Raw genomic sequence first — 22,776 nt, forward strand, 5'->3', positions numbered from 1 at the left:
CTGGGCTTGGCTCAAGCCCTCGGGGCCCATGTGGCCAAAGAGGAAGCCAGAAACTTTGTATGGACTGAAGGAAGCAGAATCAGGAAAATCATACACTCAGGGATGAAAGACAGAGAGGAAGAAGAGGAAGAGGAAGAGAAAAGGGGAGGGGAGGGGGAGGGGAGAGGAAGGGAGGGGAGAAGAGAAGAGATAGGTGGGGAGGGGACAGAGAGAGAGTAGACAGGGAAGGGAGAAGGAGAGGGAGACAGAGACAGAGAGAAAAAGAAGAGAGAGAAGACAGACAAGAGACAGAGAGAGAAAAAGAAGAGAGAGGAGACAGAGAAGAGACAGAGACAGAAAGGAGACAAAGAAAGAGAGAGACAGAGAGAGACACAGACAGACAGAAAGAGGGGGTGGGGGACTGTGGGGGAGAAATGCTACATATGCTAAAAAAAATTTTCTTTATTACCAGGAAAACTGTTGGGGAGAGGGGAGGGTTAACCAGAAATACAATGAATTTTTTTAAAAGGCTTAGATAAAAAAATTTTAAGAGGAAGGCAGTAGAGACAAGGAATACCACCAATTGAACTTACCTGAGCCCAGGTGTTACTTGCCACAGGCTTGCTAGTAAATTCAATTTGCAGCAGGGAGAGTCCAGGAAATAACCATCAGGGAATGTTTATGCCCTGTCTAGAAAGTCTAGGGAGCTCACACAAGAACAGGAACAATTAAAGAGGGATGGCTTTACCTCGGCCAAGAAAATGGAGAATGAGCCCTTGGGCCAAGAGCATCTGGCCAGTTCTCAAGGTGCAGCCCCACCCGCAGTCTGTGGTCAACGCAGAGCCCTCAATCTGGGGAAATTCTTCTCTGTAGGTCAGCCAGATTCTAGAAATGAAATCTCTACGAAATTCTTCTACATTCCCAGAAATGACGACGTGGTCATTTTCTGCTGGCCATCTCGATCTGACAGGTGCCGTTTCATTTTCTTCTGTAAGACAAAAGCACGAGGCTCAGGCTCCACGCAGGCGACCACCTCGTGATGGGGACCACTGGGGCCTCGGCACAGACAGCAGAGCATGCCAGCAAGACCACTACTGGTCCAGTGGGGCTCTTCCCCACGGCCAACACTGAGTAAGTGTGGACTATCAGGAAGTCAGGTACCCTCTATAGAACCAGTACATCATCTGCCCTTCTGACTGCACAAGACTGTTGTAAGGGCCCAGTGAGATGCTGTAAACAAAAGCGCATTAGACAAACACGAAACATTACCATGGATTTCATTACCAGTAGTGATTATGACACTTCATTTTACATATCACCAACTCTAAGGTGTGACAGGAAGTCATCTCAGTCATTGGTTCATGACACAGAAACTGAAGTGCCCTGATAAGCTGTTTGTAAATGAAACAGAGGAAGCTTTCAATGGCTCGCACTCTGCTCATGTCAGGGATGGATACTACGGTTTTAAAAATCCATCCTGGTGGGCTACCGTGTGAGATGAGTAATGCCAAGTCCTTGCCATTCTGTGGTATCGAACAATGATCTGCTGCATTGGCAATAGCCCTCAAGAGTCTCCTGAGACAAGGGACCTCTTAGCTGTTTGTGAAAATTATACCAGATTCCAAGGCAGACCCGACCACAGACAGCACTCTACCTTTGTTCAACAACCTACTGAGCACCGGCATGAAACAAGGTTATGTCTGTTAGGGAAGGAGGCATTTGAGCCTGTTGACCGCCATCCGCCTTCATATAGTTCTGCGGGATCCCCAGCCATTGAGTGTTCCTTGGGGAGCTCTGGTGTTAATGAGAAGGGGCTTTGTGGGAGCTGGCCCGTCAGAGTCATTGGAAGTACTTTAGGATTTCCCCGGTGAAGTCAAGCTGTCCTAAGTCGTAAGTCCTCCAAAAAGAAGGATGGGAGAGGACCTGTGTAAAATCTAAACACAAAGGATTTCCTGCTCCTTCTCCAAACAGTTCTACCTGCAGAGGACAAGAGACTAATTGCCCTGAGCATCCATGACTCCCTCCTCCTCCCCCTCCCCCACCGCCTTAATCCAGTCAAATGGGCTTCCTTCCGGTTCCTGTACCCACCACCACGCTCTCCTCCCCCAATACTTGACATGCTCTCTCTCCTCACTGCCCAATTCGAGTCTACCAGGTACACACCCTTCCCCAGAAGCACGATCAGATCAAATCTGCCACTGCTCCAGGAAGGGCTGCGTCCGTCTACTCCCCTAGGACCCGGCTCACCATCCCCATTACTTTCTACACCAAAGGGCCCTTCTTGGCCACGCTCTCCTAGACAAACTGTCTCTCATCTCTGTGATTTTTGTGGCTCAGTCTCCTTCACTGTCTACATTCCCCACTCAGTTCCAACAAGAATGTCACCCTGGCAGGGTAAGACCTGCCTTTGCTTTTGTATTTGTAGCCTCAGGGCTTGGCACGTGTTTGCTAGGCCCATAGTAGGCTCTTCCTTTTGCTTTTGCTTTTGTCCCTCCACTCATTTCCACTTCTAGGAATCCCTCACTCCATTTCTAGCTCAGTTCAAGTGTTACCTCCCACAGGGTGATTTTTCCAGGACCCAGGCCCCAGTTATTAGGCCCTCCTTCCCATCCCAGCCCTTGTATAAGTGACTTATCTGTCTACACACTGTCCACTCCAGGTACACAAAGGCTCCTCGGTTTTCACCTGTGTATCCCCAGCACCTAGCATACTGTCTGGCACACAGTAGGTACTTCATAAATCTGTTAATTTAAGTTGTTGAATTCAACAATACAAAACCTCCTTGATAGAATCCACAGAAACATAAAAGAGACTGGTGAAGCCGCTGCAAAAACTAGTCAATTAAAATGCATAATGCTCCGATGATGACGTGCAGTTGGACAAGGGCCCATCTAATTAGTCCATCAATATGTATGTCTCTTGGATAAGCACTCCAGATGGAGAATAAACTGAGTCCAGCACTGAGTAGGAAAGGCCATCCGGCTTGACTTCACCAGGGAAATCCTAAAGTACTTCCAATGACTCTGACGGGCCAGCTCCCACAAAGCCCCTTCTCATTAACACCAGAGCTCCCCAAGGAACACTCAATGGCTGGGGATCCCGCAGAACTATGGGAAGGCGGATGGCGGTCAACAGGCTCAAATGCTGCAGAGAAGTCAATGGCAGAAGAGGCCATGTGAGTGGGCGATCGGGAGGTAATTGGCGATTCTGGAGTTTGAAATGAATGATAAGATTGGAAGCCAGATTGCAGAGGTTCAAGAAGTCAATCAAAGCCATCTCACCGGCCCGTCACAACATCCCCTGCACACCCCCCTCTCCTTTGCTCCAAGCCCTCATACTAGGCGACTCTCTGAAACACTCTAATCCCAACCTGGCTTCTTTTTGTCTATTGTCTTCCCCCTTAGACTGGGAGCTCCTTGAGGGCAGGCACTCTTTCTTTTTCCTGTTTGTATTTCCAGCACTTGGCACAACACCTGGAACACCGTAGGTGCTTAATAAATGTTTATTGACTACTGACTACTGGTCTCCAGAAACAGACGAGGTGCCTGAAGGATGTAAAGGAAACAAAACTTGGCTGCTGCCTCATAGACTGTCGTCCGGGTGGAGAGAAAAGAGAACACTTTTGAAATGGAAGCAAACAGAAGAAGGCAGCATGTTATTAAGGGCAAGTTATTGTTGATGAGTGTAAATACTGAAGAAGATGGGCCAAAACCAAATCATGCGACAATTAAAATAATCTAAAATAAGCAAAGATTGACTATGAATTTCTAGAAAAAATTTCGAAGCTGTTTACAAATTTCAGACTCTTACCTTCAGACTTGAAATGATAACATTTCCCCAGCAATAATACTGGTGAATTTCTGCTGAAATAGGTCTTTGTTTTCAACACCCAGCCTAAAGAAAGAAAAAAGAGAATGCTTCATCACAAAAAGATGGCAAGTGAAAAATTACAAAAGCATTTTTCTCTGCCCAACTCCACAATACTAATTGACAATTATCACTGTATGTGTGAGAAGGAGGGAAAATATTTGAACACAAATCAAAACAAAGGTCTTTTATGCTCGTTCATTTTCACTAAAATCAAGCGTTCTAAAGAAAGCCACATTGTATCAACAAAGGGAAAACAGGGGACAAATAAATGTGCCTTCTGTAGAAAGGGCCGCAGAACTCGGGCGAATTCTCGACTAAGCCACGTTCCAATGCAGTATCTCAGGGGAACAAAGGGATTGAACAACCTGTCCAAGACAAACAGGCAGCACCAGTCTCCTAGTCGGGGCACGCTCTTCTCCCCCTGCAGCACGGCCTGCCAAGCCCCCACCCGAGGGTGCCCACGAGGCCATCCCCCACAGCGACTGTAAGCATCACTGCCCCATCCCTGTACTACCTCAACATGACCCACCAGGTCCCTCACCAGCTCTCCCCACCCTCTCCACCAACACCTCCGGAGTTCCTGCTCCACAATGAACAGCCTTCCCATCATGCTGGGCCTTGGCCCTCTTCCTCTTGCCTCTCCTCTCCTCCCTTTAGGATGCAGCCATATTGGCCTGAGACGAGCCTCCTCCTCCTCACAGACCTGCACAGACTGCCCCCCGTGCCTTGAACACCCTCCCTTTTCCCTTCTCCCTCAGCTTCCTTTGAAACCTCCCCTTGGTGGGAGGCCTTCCCAGCCCCCATAGTCTCTTTCCTGGCCCAGCTGTGGGCGCCCAACGCTCCTTTTCCTCTATCTGGTTTGTGTATCCCCTTAGAATGTAAGCCCCCCGAGGGCAGGGGCTGCTTCAGGCTTTCTGTGTATCAGTGGCACAGAGGAAGCACGTCGTAAACGCTCACCCACTGAGTGCTCCTCTTCCCATCGGCTGGCTCTCACTGCATCCCCGGCCATCCTCTCCAGCCCTAGCTGTGCCTTTGCTCCCATGGCCCCAGCACACTGGTGTCCTCATGTCACTTCCAGACTCACCTCTTGCTACCATCCCTTAAAAGCCTCTCCTCCTCCGACGCTCACGCTACAAAAATGCTTGACCCTACCAGAGCACGGTGGCTGCTGCCTCCAGGAGCCTCCCCATCCCTGCCCTTCACCAATGCTGTGGGACTCAAACAGTCCAGCCCTCCCAGCTCCTCAATCTTCTCAATCCCACAAGCAATTACTCCTCACCATCTCAGCCATTTGACACCCTAGAGTCTGCCAATCCTCACAAGGACTCCATGCCCTGATGAAAGTCTCTGATGCTCATCTATCTGACCCCAACCTCTCCCTGTGCCTGACCCCTCCTCAGCCTCTCCCTCCACCATCACCTCCTGAAACCTCTCTCCCTTTGGATTGCACTTTCTTCCCTTTATAATCTCAACCCTGGAATTACCCAGGTCAGCTCCATGCTCTCTTCTACTTCCACATCCCTAGAGCCTTTGCCCATCACAGCTGAGCCCTCGCCAGCACCAGCCCTGGATGACAGCCACTCTCGACCTCCTCTGGTCCAGCTCACGAGTCACTAAACTGACCTGGAGGAAGTCACATAAGCATGCTCACTAGGGACAATACAAAACTGCTATTTCACCTCCCCTGAACTCTCAAGGCAGCACTTTTATTTCTCCCAACTGATCCCCTCAATCATACCCCACAGGAGTCTTCCGAGCATTCTCTTCTCTCCTCGAGCCGCCTATCCATCTCCCTTTCCACTGACGACCTGCTTCCCGCTTTTCTGAGAACAGTGAGACCATCCACGAGTTCCTTCTCCCCTTCTTTTCCCCAACAATCAACAAGCATTTATCAAATGCCTACTATGTGCCAGGCACTCAAAACTCTTTGAAGTCACCCCGCTTTATTGCCGTCAGTCTGATAAGGAGGCGGCCCTTCTCGCTCTGCCTGGCCCTCCTTTTAGCCCTCTGCCCTGGGTCTTTACTGCTGCAGCTGCCTTCCCTATAAATGTGTTCGAGCCTCCTCGATTCTAACACAACCTTCCATAGTCCCTGCTGCCCCATTCTCTCTTTCTTCTCCATTTGTTGGCCAAACTCCTAGGAAAAAGCTACCCACCCTCACTGCCTCCGCTTCTTTCCTCTCATTCCTCAGCATTTTATAACGTGCATCTCGGAGTCACCAGCGATCTCTTAACTGCAAGCCTCTACACTGCAGCTGACCCGGCTGACCACCCTCTCCTCCCGAAGACTCTCTCCTCCCTGGGCTTTTATAACACTGCTCTGCTCAGCTTCTCCTCCTCCATCTGCCTCCTCAGCCCTACTGTGTGCATGCCCCCAGGCTGCATCCAGGACCCTCATCTGTTCTGGCTCTATTCATCGCAAAGTGATGACTCACTGAGCTGCACATCTAGCGCCGGGTCTCTCCCCTAAGGTCCCAAAGGCATCCCAAACTCAACATGTCCCAAAGCTGAGTTCCTCCACTCCCTCCAAATATCCCTAGATCTGTCAAAGGCACCATTCTTCGACGCTCCCAGGTTGGCAGGTGCCATGTTATTCATCGACTGCCAAGGCGCACCATTTCCACCTCTACAATCTCCCTTCTATTTACTCACACAGTCCTTAGCTCAGCCGCCATCATTCCTCCCTGGCCATTCCAATGGCCTCCTCATCGGTCTCCCCGCCTCAAGTCTCTCCCCACTCTACTCCACCATCCCCCCACAGCTGCCCTCCCCTAAGGCGTTCCCTCCTCCTGGCTAAACAGCTGTAGCTCATTCAACTGGTCTTGACACGGAATGGACTCCAGGCTCTTCAGCAACCCATGTGCCCCTATCTGAAACTGTAACATCTAGACAAATGTTAACTCTTCACTATTACCTCCCAGCCTTTCCTTAAAGAATTCACTCATTGTGAAAGTCGCCACACTCTCACAGGTTAACAGTGTGAAACACTGGTCATGGATGATCAGAGGAACACCACTATGATGCTGCCCTGGAAACTTACAGAACAGTGAACCTCAGAGGAAAATGCCCTGAACCGCAACCTCGGCCAAACAGCAGCAAACATTTCCACAGCACTTTAAGGTTTCTAAAACACACTCTTTACATATATTATCTCATTTGGTTCTCACAACCACCCTGGGAGGCTGGTGCTATTATGATCATCACTTTACAGATGGGGAAACTGAGGATGGGAGGCCTTCCATCTCACACAGCTCATAACTGTCTGAGGAAAGACTCAAACTCCATTTCTTCCTGACAGAGAGTCCGGCCCTTCGTCCACTCACTGACTTGTTCAGAGAGTTACAAATGGCATCAAAGATTTCCTTTTGGTTTAAATAATGTCACTGCAGTGAAAATGACACTTACTGTATTTCATGTTGTTCCATGCTGACATAAATTTAGTTTTTAGCTTGTCGACTTCATCCGTCCCTGCGGCCTCCATATTCAACTAGAGACAAAGCCATGCCTTGCTTGCATTCTTCCAGTGCAGCTTGCTCATCTTCCTTCACACATACACAAACACAAAAGATCAAAAATGCTCATAAACATACATCTAACATACGCACAAATACAGACATAGCTCTGCATACAAACACACATACGAGCACGTGGATGATGCCAACTGTTCTCATGATACTTAAATGGTGAACACAGTGAGGAGGAAGGGGCTATGCAAAGCTTCAATTTATAGAAACAGAAAGTGATCATATGTTCTATGAATATTTAAGTAATGAAAACATTTAATTCCAAATACACAACAATAAAATTATCACATAAAGGCAAACAAAAAATCTCTTCCAATCGCTCTCGACTGTACAACAAACCTGGCTAGAAGTGTACACCCCCACTCAGGGGCTCATGAGCTACCCTCACTCTGATTTTATTTGTATTTAGAGAAGCTTACTGGAATCCCCATAAAAAATAGGATATTTTTCAGAATGGAACCATTTACTTATATGAAATAGATCACTGTTTTCATATGAATTTGAAACATTTTTTTAATGAAGGCATTTCCTCCCATTCCCAAACTCTCCATCGCTGAAACAGATGTTTAACATGGAGCAGATCTAACTGCACAACACACCACAGTCTGTGGCTTGGAAACAGGACCTCTCAGGGCTTTCAGAGGCAAGTCAGGGGCAAAACTCAGAGTGAGGGATCTATCTGGAAGGGAAAATAAGTTAAACCCGAAAATACTTGCAGTTCTTTGCAATAATACATAGTTTACTTTCCACGAAAGAATATTTCACAGAACATTAACCTTTCAAATTGTAAAGATCTCCTATTGATAAAATTACTTTTCTAGCAATCCACATTCTACTTTACAACGTGCATTTTAAAATGCTACTAATTAGGCTTTTTGTTTTGTCATAAAGTTCCTTCTTCTTGGCCTTAAAATAAGCCATCCGTTTTGTAATAAAGTTGTTCCTTCTAGTCACTTTACAAATGTCAGCAAGGGCAGCCCCTGCCTTGGCTCTCTCCCGATACATATTTTCAAAAGCTATTTTACTGAGTGATAGAGGAGAAAGGGGGCAAAAGGGAAAAAATAACCAAAACCAAAGAACCGATTCACAGAAATCATCCTATAAATAGCCAATTCTCCACTTACATAACCAGATAATTACATAATGATTCATACTAGGTAAATGTTAGAGGATAATGACATATTCTAATGAGAATAATAATAAACGGCATGTATAGAGAATGCTGAGGTTTGCAAAGGGCTCTGCATATATTAACTCATTCCACGATAACTCTGTGAGGCAGGTGCTATTGTTTCCATTTTACAGATAGAGAAACTGAGGCAGAGAGGTTAAATGGCTTGCCCAACGAGTGAGACTCAAACTCAGTTCTTCCTGATGCCAGATTAGGCACTCTGCCGCCTAAAGGCCAGAGGACAGAGCCAGGACCTGTAAAGAGAACCTCTATCTTTAATTTCTTTCTCTCATCTTATTGCTATTGCTAGCATTTCCAGAACTGTATCAAGTGATAGCAGGGAGTGTAGGCACCTTTGTGCTCTCTATATGGAATTTACTTGTATATGGAATCTATGTGGTACTAGAAAAGGTCCTAGTGTGTCCTCCTTGCATATGATACATGTTTTTGGTTTGAGTACTTTCTATGAACCAGGAGAACACTGTACACAACCAGACACATTGATTCTGTGATGACTAACTCTGATAGGCAGACTTGGCTCTTCTCAGCAATACAAGGTTCAAAGACAACCCCAAAGGGCTCATGATGGAAAGAGCTTCTACATCCAGATAAAGAACTATGGAGTATGAGTGCAGACTGAAGGAAACTATCTGCTCTCTCTTTTGTTTTCTATATCTTTTGGGGGGTTTTGTTTCTTCTTTCTCATGACTCACTCCATTGATCATGGTTCTTCTTTACGACTTGACTATTGTGTAAATGTTTAATGCAAGGGTACATATAGAACATATATCAGATTCCATGCCGTCTTGGGGGGAGGGGAAGAAAATTTGGAACTCAAAAACCTGTGGAACTGAGTGTTGTAAACTAAAAATAAAAAAATTAAATATAAAAAAGGTCCCTCTATGCCTACATTATGTAGGGTTTTTATCATAAATGAGGGCTGTATTTTGTTAAAGGCTTTTTCTGTATCTATTGAGATAATCGCGTAGTTTTAGATTTTTTTCCTTTTTAATACAATTACGTTGATCATTTTCCTAATGTTGAACTGTCCTTGGATCACTAGTATAAATCTAAGTTGGCCACGATGAATGATTTCTGGAATGAATCACCGTAGCCTGTTTGATAGAATTTTGTTTAAATATTTTAAATCAATATTCATTCATGATACTGTGTTTTGTCTTTCCTCGGTCTGGGTATCAGGGCTATCTTTGTCTCATAAGAGGAATCTAGTGCAGCGCTTTCTTTCTCAATTTTTGAGAGTGACTTGTATAGCACTGGTACTACCTGCTCTTTAAAAGGATTCTACTGTCAATGCATCAGGAAGGGGAGCTTTGATTCCCCACTCTGGTGGTCCTTCATAGCTAGTTTTCCTTTTCTGAGCCTGGATTACTTAAGACCTCTGCTTGGTTTTCTCTTAGCTAAAGTGTTTTATATTTTTAAGGTAGTCCTCTAAGTTGTGTTCTTGGTCTTGTTAGTATATAACATTTTCATTTTATTGGAGCATTAAGTCCATTCACCTTGTCTGCCATTTTATTGATCTGATCTTTGTCGTTTTTTTATTGGTTAAAGGTTTACGAACTTCATTAGTCTTTTCAAAGAATCAGGTTTTGGTTTTACTTCTTCCTATAGTTTTTTGGTTTACAATTTATTTCCCCTATAATTTTTAACATCTCCAGTTTGGTGCTTATTTTAGGTTATCCAGTTAATTAATCCGTTCTTTTTCTATTTTGCTAATATCTGTTTGTAGAGCTATGCTTTTTCCCAAGGACTGTTTTAGCTACAACCCCAAAACTCTGTATATTCTTCCATCATTATCATTCTCTTTAACATAATTATTATTCCTATTTGTTTTTTGACTTATTCATTATTTAGGATTTCATTGTTAAGTTTCCATTTGGGTCTGTCTTTTGTTTATGTTCCCTGAGCCAATTACTATTTTTAATTATAATTAGAGCCTGTAATGGATATGTTTACTAGTTCTACCTTTTAAATTTGCTTGCAATATCTCTGTGCCCTAATCAGAGTCAATTTCTGCAAAAGTTCCACATGGTACTAAGCTATATATTCTTTAACTGTCCCATTTTAGCTCTAGTTTCTCCACCAATTTGTTCAATTCCATATTTTTCCCTTTGTTTCACTTTCTTTTAAACTTGACCAGTACTGAGAGAGGGACACTGAAACTTCCTACCACAATTACATTACTCTGCGCCTTTTTGTTCTTTCTTTTAAAAATTTAGATGCTAAGGCATTTGTAGCATGTAAGTTTAATATTAGTATTCGTCCTCATTTGTTGTCCATTCTTCCTTTCAGCAAAATGTAATTTCCTTGCTTATCCCTTTTAGTTGTGAATATTTGTTTTTGCTCTGTCTGATAGCAGAATTGCAACTCTTGCTTTTTTGGATTTATCGGATGCATAATATAATTTTTCCCACTCCTCATTTTTATTATGTGTATCTTGGGGTTTCATTAAAATGTTCCTTGTAAGCAACAGAATATAGGGCTTTGTTTTCTTTTCTTATCCAATCTTTATTTTTTTCATTTTATTGGATTGTTAAGTCCATTCACATTTAAAGTTATGCGAGCTGGGTTTAGATTTTTCTCCATTTACCTTGAATATTGGTTGATTATTTTTTCCAAATTAAGAGTTTTCCTTTTCCTCTGAAAACATAGTACTTTGTCTCTTTCATCAGTTTAGCTTAGTCTACCTTAAGGCAAGCCTATTTCCACTGCTCCCTTTCCTTCATCCTCAAGTCCCATTCACCTTTCCCTAGTTTTCTAGTTTTGCTTAGCTTATTAGCTCACATTTCTTTCTTCTTTGTGTCTAATTAATTCTTCCCCCTTTTTTACCTCCTTCCAGGTAAGTAGTGAAGTAATATGTCCCTTCCTCTCCTCCCTTTCAACTCTTTGTGCTCATTAAATTTTTTCTTAATTTAATTTTCTGGACCTTTTCCTTAAAAAAGGATTCCTTTCTCTTCCATTCCACTCCATGCTCTTCATTCTTTCCTTTCTGTCTATTCTAGACTTTTATTCATGGATTTATGGTCATTATGCTTATTTATTCCTTCTTTGATCTCTTCATTCCCCATAGAATTAAAGCTTCTAAGGTCCCAATTCTGAGTTCGTACCTCTTCTAAACAGTTTCCATGATACCATCCTATAGATTTTGCCCCCGGGTCCTACTTTCTGTTGTGCTTCACTCTTAGAAACACTAATTCCTGCAGGTGATAGAAAGGATATTGTCTTATGACAGGAATTCTCCTACATCCCATGATAATATACATCATTATCAATCTTTTCCTTCCCCATCATCATTTTTTTCTCCATTTGCCATTAAGTTTCCTCTCTAGGTCCATGCCTACCCACTCTTCTCTACCTGAGGCAGCCTCTGTAAGCACAAGATCCCTGAAGGCTACACTCATTGTTAAGGCCCCCATTTCCCTTGACATTCATCAATGGTATCCCCTCCCACCACTGGATCAAGATGACCCTTCTTCTTTCTTCCTGTTTCAATCCCTCCTTTGCCTCCTCACTCATTTTCTTGTGGGTTCTCTTCTTCCTGAGAAACAGGAGTTATTTTCCCTGCACTGTCAAACTTTGGCTTCATTAAGTTCTATCACAACCTCCTCCCCTCTCATCTTTCCTGTCCCCTCTCACAAAAACGCTGATTCACCAGTAAGCAAGGGGCTTAGTTCATGATAGTTCAAGCCTATTTCTATACCATCATTTCCATTTGGCTTTTGCTTTCAACCCTCATCTCCTTGTGTACTTTTATGAAGACTTCTCTCAACGGTCTCTCTCTTATTTGGTTGTTGTCCTTGGTCGCTGTGTGAAGGGCATCCAAAGCCCTTCATCACCTAGCCCCCTCCCATCTTTCTAAATTTCTTATGCCTTATATCCCACACGTACTCTTCAATCCAGTGACCCTGGCCTTCAGGATGTTCCATCAACAGGATGCTCCGCCTCTCAGATCTGGGCATTTTCTCTGGCTCTCCTCTGGGCCTGGAATGCTTTCCTTCTTCTACTCCAACTATTGACCTCCTTGGCTTCCTTGAAGACCCAACTGAAACCCCATGTTCTACAGGAAGCCCTACCTAACCCTTCTTAATTCCAGTGCTTTCCCTTTAACTATTTTGCTTTTATCCCGTACATAGCCTGTTTTGTATATATTTCTTTGCTTGTTGTCTCCTTCATTAGATTGTAAGCTCCTTGAGGGAGACACTGTCTTTTGTCTATTTTTATATCCCTAGTGATTGACACAGAGCCTGGCACATAGTAGACGCTTAAAAATTTTTTACTAAAGTGAATCGTTCACCTCTCTCGTATTCCATTGTTTGGGGTGTTTGAAAAGCAAATAACGTATTTAGGCTTCATTTTCTTTCTAGGAACACTTCAAATGCCTCGTTTTATTTAACATTCATCTTTGTTCATTAACAGTTAGGTTCAGGTTTGCAGTCACCTTGTCACCTTGGAATGCTTCTTGAACTTCAGAACACATTATTCCAAATCCTCCCACAGTTCTCTTGGGTACAGAAGAGTCTTGTGTTATGCAAGTTTTCTTTCTTCTACATTTGAGGGAATTTCTCCAAAACATTTGCAGGACTTGTTGTGTGTCAGAAGAACTGTTCAGTTTAACCACTCTGTGTCTTAAAGTTTGCAACACAAAGGTTTGTTTTATTCTGGAGGCAATCTGTGGATTTTTTTTGATTGGCACATTATATCTTGCATTGGGATGTTCAGATTTTTGACCTGATGTGTTCTTCTGGGAGACCTACAGTCCTCAAATGTCTCTATGTATCCTGTCTTTGAGACCAATATGTTTTGCTAGCAGAGATCATGTTTTAGCTTTGCATTCTTGTTTTTTGCTTCTCTTCTTCAAGTGTCCTTCACTTCTGTGTATTTGAATTCCCAATTGATTTTTTCTCCCTTTTGCTTCTTTAGTGAGACTTGCCACTGTGGATTCAAGTTATTCTGTTCTGCCAAGTATTTCTGTTATGCAGGTCATAAATCCTGGTTTTACAATTCTTATTTCTCTTTTAAACCATTCAGCAACATCCCGATGTGGTTCCATGCTCTCTTAGGAATCCACAGGGTCTGCTGCCTCCTGAGTTGTTACACTGCAATATTTATTCAGAAATGTCTCGAGTCTTTTAGCTGATCTGGAGGCCCTATTCCCTTCTGTTATTTGCATTTTCCCTAATGGTTTATCTACTTATGCTCAAGGTCTTTAAATGAATTTTCTGTCTCCAGAAATCTTTGCAGCCCCTTGAGGGCAGGGACTGTCTTTTGCCTCTTTCTGTTTCCCTAGCATTTAGCTGGGGAGGGGGGGTGGTGAGGACAGCAACGGGGAGAGGGAGAGGACAGAACTGAGTTCTGTTGCAAACCCACTTGTGCAGACCTGCTGAACTATGGGGGGTGGTGGATGAGGGGTTAGGGCATATGTGTGCTAGAGATTAGAGCCTAACCTTCTCTGCTCTTCGTTCATTAGACTGCTGTATCATTAGGGTTTTGGCTATCCTAGACCCCAGAGGTAGCTGAAATTGTTTTATCTCTTGTGCGTAATTCCTACTTTGGAGCTTTGAGAGGTCATGAGGATCAAAGAAAATGTCCAGCCCTACATTTCGGTAGTAATGTGACTAGCCATCAATCCAAAACAAATTCTTTTGGCTCTGTTACGTACATGTATTTGGCTATGCTAAGTAAGAGGACCACAATGGTTTACCCTGCAAACTTTATGTAAGCCTGTAATATTCCACCTGAAAAGCCAAGCTAAGGAAACACAGCAGCCATTCTGGTAACTGGTAATTCAGTACAAACCAGGTCTCCTGCAACAGAACTCTAACTCCAACTCACTCTAAGAAGGCTAAGTGAAACTTCCTACTTTATTTTCCCAGCAGAAAGAAATTAACTCTTCTGAAAATCCTAAAGCTGAGAGTCAATGACTTAGAACTAAACAGGTGTCCTCTCAACACTATGGGCATATCTTTAGTCAACAAACACAGGAAATTGCAATAGTTTTAAAAAGAGATATGTCCCATTGCTTAAGCATGCCAAATTATAACTATATACAAATCATTACTCTAGAACTGTTATTAAGAAAATATTTTATGACAATATTGCATTCAAAAATTTCTAACCAAGCTGTGGAAAAAGAAAAATTGCTGAGACAGAGGGGCTTCTTCCCTCTTTTTAACGACAAAAATGGTATTCTCCTAACATTTAAAGATATGTGGTTCAATGGTGCAGTCATGTGGAAAACTCAAGTTCCTCAATTAAGGACACTCTGGTCAAACAAAGTGACACAGAATACTTGATGATCCACCACTTTTGTTTCATTTTAGAAGAAATGTGGTAGAATCTGGAAGGAGTTACTGCTGTAACTCACACACTTCGCCTCTTACTGCATTTCCTTTATCTTTATTTGGAGATGAAGTTAAGAAAAGTCCCTCAAGGCGACCACTATCTTCCATTAAAAGCAGCTGAGCTGAATACAGCAAGTACAAAAGAAACCACAGTCATCTACACGGCAAGGAGGATGGTCTCATTACAAAATTCCAAACTCAGGCTGAGCCCTGAGAACTTCCTTCCAAATGTCTACCCTATCTTTAACTTGTTTTGCTTATAAATCACAAAGTAAGGATCTGACTGACCATTATCTACTCAATTTCAGTCTTTTAGCATCTAAATTATCTGGCTGGACTTGATACACTGACCAAGCTGATTTCATAACTGCCAAGGCTTTAGTCCATTTTGTGCAGTGTAGACCTAAAATAACCTGAAAAGAATGTAAGGCATATTGTTCACAATTTCCAAATTACTTCACAGGAAGCATCACTGTGCCAGAACTCTCCACAATTGTAGTGACATTCCCGTCTTAAAATAATAAGAAGAAGCAGAGGATCAAGGACACCTTTGGTAATGCGCACTTCAAAAACTCTTATCAACTAAAATAGCCACATCTCATCTTTGTCCTCTTTGCTCGCCGCACAGAGCCACATTTACGTTCTGACAACTCTGTTTTTAAGCAGAAGATCGTGCAGTTAGAGCTGAGCAAACTGGATTCTCTCTTGCCTCAGCACTGACAGAGAAGGCAGCCAGCTAAGTGCTGACTCCTCAAACCTTATCATTAGAGAGCCAGGAAGCGGAATCGACTCCAAGGAGGAGCCAGAGACTCCAGCTGGAAAATTTGATATGGAAATCAGTGCTTGGGCCCATTTTTATAGAATCAGTTTTCTAATGACAACCACCCATTAAGGGAGTCAGTAAATTAGGAATCGATCAGTGTGTAGGGTGTTCAAGGCAACGTCCTTGAGGACCAGGAGAAGGAAATCAGCTTTTTCTTCTGGTAGTAGGAGACAGGAGGTTTCCTCCATTTAAGATTTAATGCCGAGCCAAACCCCTTGACAGACTAACCTTTTAGGAGCTGGGTCTATGCCCTCCTTATCACGGCCCCTGGAGTTGAAGGCAGGAGGCCCTAATTCTACCCGCCAGTTCTCAGTCACCTAGCACAATGGACATGAAACACTGCAGACTTCCGGGACTTGCTACTGCTTTAAGCACACTCCCCAACGGTATTCCATGGCAAGGTGAAATATAGATATTGATCTAGAATTTCTGATGTGCTTTTAGCTACACGCTCAAATAAAATATACGGTGAATTCTGCCACAAAGTTTTATATCCGCTGGAACCCTTTCTGCATGCTTGCATTTTTAGTAACAAATGTCAATTCCTCTCCCGACCTTGAAGGCCTTCAGCCCCCATGGTTGATTGTTTCCAGAAATGCCAATTACCTTCTTTTTCTACTCTGTGTCATGCTACATTCTTCCACATCTGACAATCTTCTGACCTGTCCCTTACCTATTAAACTGATATCTAAAAATTTTCAGTCCAGAACCCTTTCTGACTACCGTGCAAACCCTGAAGAACAACCTACTCCAAAAAAAATCAAATTGCAAACAAGGGGCACCATGGGGGTGCTAATGAGGAATTTCCATTCGAGAAAAATAAGGAAAGATCACTAACATTATTCCTTTCTTTTCTCATCTACACTACACGGGCAATTAGCAAACTAAAGCTTCCAGTCAGGAAGTTGATGACTGGGAGTCTCTGACAAGGAACAGGATGAAGAGTGAGGACAAGACAGACAAATCAGTGTGAAAACTTTCTAAGAAAAGGGAAACAGAGAACAAAAGAAAACCAACAAGGAAGCAAAGAAAAGATGGACAGCTCTCAACACAATGCGTGGTATTTGTAACAGGCTTTCATGAAATGGAAACTTATTGCTGTATATCTTGAATCCTCCCTCATGTTCTGCTGTGTGTACGATATGCTTTTTTTCCTCTTCTTATCCTGCATTTAAGTTTCAATATTTAAATTTCTTATAATAAAAATAAGGAAATAAATGCTGGTTAGAAATCCCCATGGACAAAGGTTACACCTGTGGAACGCCGTCTCCGGCAGGTTCTAACAGGATGGAAGGGGTGACGCGCCAGGAGAATGAAGGTCCTGTCTCTTTCACCTTCCTATTCTTGGTGCTTAGTATATGGCAAACACTTAAACACTTGGTAGACTGAACCGAAGGCCTCGAGGATGGTGCCAAAGATAGACAGCATCCCCTGTCCAAGCAACAGCCTCACTAAATTTTGTCACCAAGAAATTTGGCCCCAGGTGCTGTGAAGGCCAAGGATGCTCTGAAAGAGGCAAAAGTCAAAAAGGGCCTTGACCCTTCGTGTCCACTGTGACAGGGACAAAGCAGCAGGAGAAAGGTCAGAGGCCCTAGGAGCCATGTGATTTTTAGAGAGCCTTCAAATAGTGATTTAATTTTTGGAACTCTTAACATGGACTGTTTTCCCAACAACGAACAAGGTCACACGTTCACTAACCAAGGAACTGAGGCCTGTCTTTACTGTCAGTCCCAAAGCAGGCAGAAGATGTCATGGGAACGCACCAAATGGAAGAGTCCAGAAAGATCCAGATCCACACCCTGACCCAACGCTTAATGGCTGCATGACTCCGGGAAGATCATTGTGCTTTCTGGAGCCTTGATGTCCTCATCTGAAAAACAGAGATGACAAAAACAGTACCTGCAAATGCTGTTTTATGAAAGCCATAAAGGCTACCAAGCCATATGTCTGTCTCTTGAGAACAGCTGTAAAACCCTTGTGAGAATGGTCAGCATAACCAGCCAGAGTGTCCTGGATGAAAATGATAGGGAACACGCAGGCCGCTGTGGGGATTTCCTATAGTTCACGTGTTTACAGTCACATGACCAACAAAGGTACAGAGTTAAAGATCTCACCAGGTCTACCGGTTCTCTCACTGCTTTGTTACGCATTTGATGCAGTAGAAAAAAAAACTAAGCCTTGGAGATGCTTCTCTACCAACCTGCCTCCCAAACTTAATAAAAGTATCCCAGCCTTCAAAACTGATGTAAGTCAGCAAATAAGTGAACGCTGACTTCAAGTTGGGTGTAAAAAGGGAAAATGTGCTCAGTCATAACGTCACAGAATGCATGCTACTCACAGTGTCAGGATATTAGGATTCACTATCAATGGTAAAGCTCTTCTAATGCTCCTATCCATACTCAACATTATACTAACTGCACCCAACACTACAAAGTTCCCCCGGTAAAATTCACAGCAGTACAAAATAAGAGTGTTCCAGCCATTTAAAAAGTCAGTCAACAAGCATTTATTGAGTGGCTACTGTGGGCCAGGCCGTGTACTGAGAGCCAGGCAAGGCAAAAACTAGAACATGTTCTCAAGGAGCTCCCAGTCTAATGGGGAGATCAACATGCAACATGGACAAAGAACATCTACAGGACAAATTGGAGATAATTAACAGAAGTTAGGCACCAAGATCAAGGGGGAGCAAGAAAGGCTTCTTGCAGAAGGTGGGGTTTTAGCTGGGACTTGAAGTAAGCCAGGGAAACCACCAGAAGGCAGAAAGGGAGACCTGAAGGGCAGTCAGAGAAAATGACCAGAAGAGGAGATGGAGGGTCTTGTTGGAGGGACACAGGTCCCAGTCACTGGATCCCAGAGCACAGAAAGGATAAAAGTATGATAAGCCTGGAAAGCTAAGCTTTGAATTGCAAATGGAAAATTTGTATGTGACCCTGGAGGCAATAGGAAGCCCCTGGGAGCTTATTAAGAGGGGGAAGGTATGGCTTTAGGATGATCACTTTGGTGCCTGAGTACAAGATGGATGGTGCGGGAAGGGACATGAGGCAGAAAGAACAACCAGCAAGGTGAAAACTCATGATATCAAGGACGACAACCCTTAAGGGCTACAAAAGACAAGAATGCACACATAGCAGGCATGGCCTTTGGGAGCCTTCAGGAGTTCTGAGCTGTAGGGAAAGCTGATACAGTGTCTACAGCAAGTCTGACAGCAGTGCCCAGGAGGGTAGGAAGCCACCGGGTTGCCTAAGGAGGGACAAACTGGCCCACGTCAAATACAGTGATCAAAACTTCTGTGCCAATTGGCAGTGGGAGTGGCCCCATGAGTGCATTTTCAGCCTGGTGGGAAAAAGTGGTTTTAAAAAAAAAAAAAGATAGTATTATGACCTGTAGACCCAGAAAAGTAGGTGGGCTGATCTTTCGCTGACAATTAGAGACAACAAGAGAAAAGTCCAAGTTGCCTCCTTGATGATATAAAAAGAGCCGGACAAAGGCCTCTCTAGTGTGTTGGCTCAATACCGTAAAAGGGATTCAGGGAAATACAGAGATAGGAATCGCACATGGTAAGGCACAAAAGGGCTGTGATTTCCATATTGATGAAATCACGATCCATCAAATCCAACTAATCCTTAGGGGCAGGGATTCTTTGTGCCACATGAAACATACAATGAAGTCGATACCCTAAGGAACACTAACAAGAAAGAAAACTTGGACGCTTTCCACAGACCTGTAATCTTATCAGTGTAGGGACACTGAGATAAAAGGTAATAAAAACGATTTAAATAATACAATCATTTAGAGAGAGGCTAAGATTTGGCTGTCTTAGCTAAGTTTTATCAATATTCTCTTTCAAAGAAAAGTAATATTTCTTCTGGTTTGATGCAGAAATTTTAATCATCTGAGAAGGCGGGTGAGCACATCCTTGGACACCAAGAAGCTCCGATGAGCTTAGCTCTGTGGGGGACCCACCCAGATTGCAGATGGAGGGAGAGGGACCTCCATCTACTCAAATGAATCCTTTCAGTGAAGGTGGCCTTCACCACAACAGTCTTTCTAGGAGGACCGCCATCATGGATCAGGGAGTATCTGACAGTTACACAGCACTAAAGTCTACAAGAGTTTACATACATCATCTCATCTGACTGCCACAACAACCTTAATAAAGTCAGTACCACAAGGACTGTCCTCATTTTACAGACAAGGAGACTGGAGTTCAGAGAGATGAAAAGACTTGTTCACATCACACAACTCAGGGTGCGTTCTCACCACAGCCATCCAGCCGAGTCATTTACTGCCCACCTCCCATGTGGAGGGCACTAGGTACGCCCTGAAGGAGAATTTTTGTTTAAAGTATTTAAAGCCCAATGCTTCTCCTCAAGAAACTTAGTCTAGATAGAAAGAAGGCAAACACAGAAAATGATCATTAACAATAACGGCAGGTTAATGAGAAGCGCTCGGTGAGCTGTATGGAAGGCAAGGGTGGGGGGAGCCTAGAGCACCACAGCAGGCTGCCTGGGGAGGCTGGGGGCTGCCTCTCAACGAGAGCTCTTCAGACAAGGCTAATATGTGGCAGAGAGGTTTCTGTTCAAATATAGGTGACACTGGCTCTCCCTGAGGTCTCTTCCAAAGTTGAAATTCTGTGAGTCTGAGACGCTATCAGAGAATTTTAGAACTGGAAGAAACTTTGGACACAACCAGATATCAACATCCTTGTTTCACAAATGAGGAAATGGAGGTCTCATAGGTCAACTTCTCTGATGTTACATGGCTGTCTTGAGGCCGAGTTCTGCTTGGAATCCAGGGCTCCTGGTGCTACACATACTACTCTGCCATCTTACCATGCCCCTTGCTGCTCGCTCAGCAGGAATCACCAAGTAAATCTTTACAGAAGAGGTCCGTAGAAGTGAGTTCGCTGAGGCCTTGAGAGCATCTTCAGGGCCAGGTCTTGAGGGAGCCAGAATCCAGTGAGACCACGTAGGTGATGCTCACTTTGCAAACCTTAAAGGGCTCTCCAAATGCCAGCTCATTATTATTAATAGGACTGGGTGGGGCAGGCAGGCAGAATCCAAGGGGTGTTTGCCACATTTGGGAGGAGAGTGTGGTAGCAATGCTGGACGATGCCGTTCTGAGAACACAACCCAACCCCCCTAACTTCACCTCACTGCCTCATTAAGAATCCATCCAGCTCTGCAAGCCCTCTTCAGGCCACTTAAATCTTCATCTTGCACGGCAACCTGGGGTATTAAATTCAATGTTTGCTCGCTTCTGCCTCAAGATGAGTTTCCTTTTACTTATCCTAAAACTACCTCCATCAAGCTCAAGGAAGCTGATGGAAAATGTCGATGTTTATCTTAGAACCCTGCACAAATCTGCAGGCATGGTTCTCTACTTTCTGACCTTCTTCCACACTGAACATTCCTAATCCTTTGGCCACATTGGTGCCTGGCATGATGAGAACAAGGAGCAGTGGAAAGAACATCAGCCTCAGAAGACATAGACTCCAACACTGAACTGGCTCAGTCTCCCCACTTGGGCACAAATCACCTTGTACCATCCATCTCACAGGCTGTGGTAAGCACAGTGCTTTATAACCCTTGGGGCATCATGGAAATTTGAGCTTTTATGAAGGCTCAGTTAAAGAGAACCTCTACAATTTCTAAATAACACACACACCAAATGAGGGCACTTAAAACACCTGGGGCTTCCTTGTGCATCCTCTCTCTCCGGAAGCAGACCCCAGCCCCACTGTGACTTCAGAGATAGAGCTGAGGAGCTGCAGCAGCCAACAATACATTTGGCAATGGGTCTCCGATTTAGCCAGGCTGGAACTCAGATGGCAGCAGGCCAATGCCACGCCAGCTCGGGATGAGCAGCAGAGGTTGTCTCGACATCGTGCAGGAAGCTGCCATTGTGAGGGCAGAAGCAGCGAGTCTACTGAGGAGAGATCTCTATGTTCAAAAACCAGCTTCCCCACACTTTCCAAGGATAAGAACACTAGCTGCTGGGTCCCTGACAGCCAAGCAACAGCCAATGCTTGAACAAGCCGAGTGCCCACTATCGCCTCACTCCTTGATCTGGCTTTCAATTCCATCACTACTGAGAAGGCCATCTCTCAGGTCGCACTGGACGTTTCAGCCAAGTCAGAGGCCCATACTTCGAGAGCTGACAGGGACCTCAGGGGTTTTCATTATACAGATGAGGCTGGTCATTTGAAATAAAAGACTGAACTAGAAGGGACCTTGTCGTACATATGAATCCCTTCTACAACACCCCAGCCCATGATGGAATACCTCCAGTCACAGGGAGCTCACTATCTGACAAGGCAACAAAAGTTAGAAACTTCAAATCTTGGGAAATTATTCTTCTACCCTATAACTTCTACCCATTAGTTCTAATTTTAACCTCTGGGTTTGAGGACAAATCTATCTCTTATTTATTTAACATCTCTTCAAATATCTGAAGATAACAGTCACGTCTTTTTGGTAGGCCTTCCCTAGGCCAAACATCCTCAGTTTTACTTTTATCTCGCATGGTTGTGATATCGATCTGGGTCACCAAGCAGTCAGGTGATACAGCGGATAGTGCACTGGGCCTTGTTTTAGGAAGACCCAAGGTCAAATCCAGTCTCCAGATTCAGGATCTATGATGTTATGATCCCAGTATTGTCTAGTCCAGTGATTCTCAAAGTGTGGTCAAAGGATCCCAGGAGTCCCCAAAACCCTTTCGGGGGGTTCATGAGGTCAAAACTAGTTTCACAATAATAGTAAAATGTTTACGTTTCTAAGATGGTAAATATTATTAATCAAAACATCTTTGTGGAGGTCCTCAATAATTAAGAGTGTCGAAGGGTCCTGAGACCCAAAACTGAGGCTAATCTAGTCGACATTTCTGCCTGGCTGAAATAAAGGTAAATTATAGCTGCCCTGTTCCCCAATCTACCAGGTCAGTGACCCTGTCAAAAAGGAAGTGAGGTCAAGCTGGAATAACACACTCTCTGGCTTTCGAGACAATTACTCCCTTCCCTAAGAGTTCCCCAGCCACCTCTTTAGTAGCATAT

General features: G+C 43.9%; 1 protein-coding gene across 3 annotated transcripts in view; it reads right to left on the minus strand.

Annotated features, from left to right (window-relative positions):
• The window catches only part of ATG4C (autophagy related 4C cysteine peptidase), an 81,102-nt gene that overhangs the window by 52,051 nt on the left and 6,275 nt on the right, over positions 1 to 22,776 (minus strand). The window contains exons 2-5 of one of the 3 annotated variants that reach the window (XM_036757623.1): positions 17,489 to 17,595; positions 7,254 to 7,390; positions 3,790 to 3,873; positions 728 to 967 (exon numbers count right to left, since the gene is read on the minus strand). In XM_036757623.1, coding sequence (XP_036613518.1) covers positions 728 to 967; positions 3,790 to 3,873; positions 7,254 to 7,329 — 400 coding nt within the window. In that variant the 5' untranslated portion in view covers positions 7,330 to 7,390; positions 17,489 to 17,595. Of the gene's footprint in view, positions 1 to 727; positions 968 to 3,789; positions 3,874 to 7,253; positions 7,391 to 17,423; positions 17,596 to 22,776 lie in introns of all 3 variants that reach the window. The other 2 variants (XM_036757622.1, XM_036757624.1) reach the window with 2 other exon arrangements.

Source organism: Trichosurus vulpecula, chromosome 4 (genome assembly GCF_011100635.1).
Source record: "Trichosurus vulpecula isolate mTriVul1 chromosome 4, mTriVul1.pri, whole genome shotgun sequence".
NCBI classification, from domain to species: Eukaryota; Metazoa; Chordata; class Mammalia; order Diprotodontia; family Phalangeridae; genus Trichosurus; species Trichosurus vulpecula.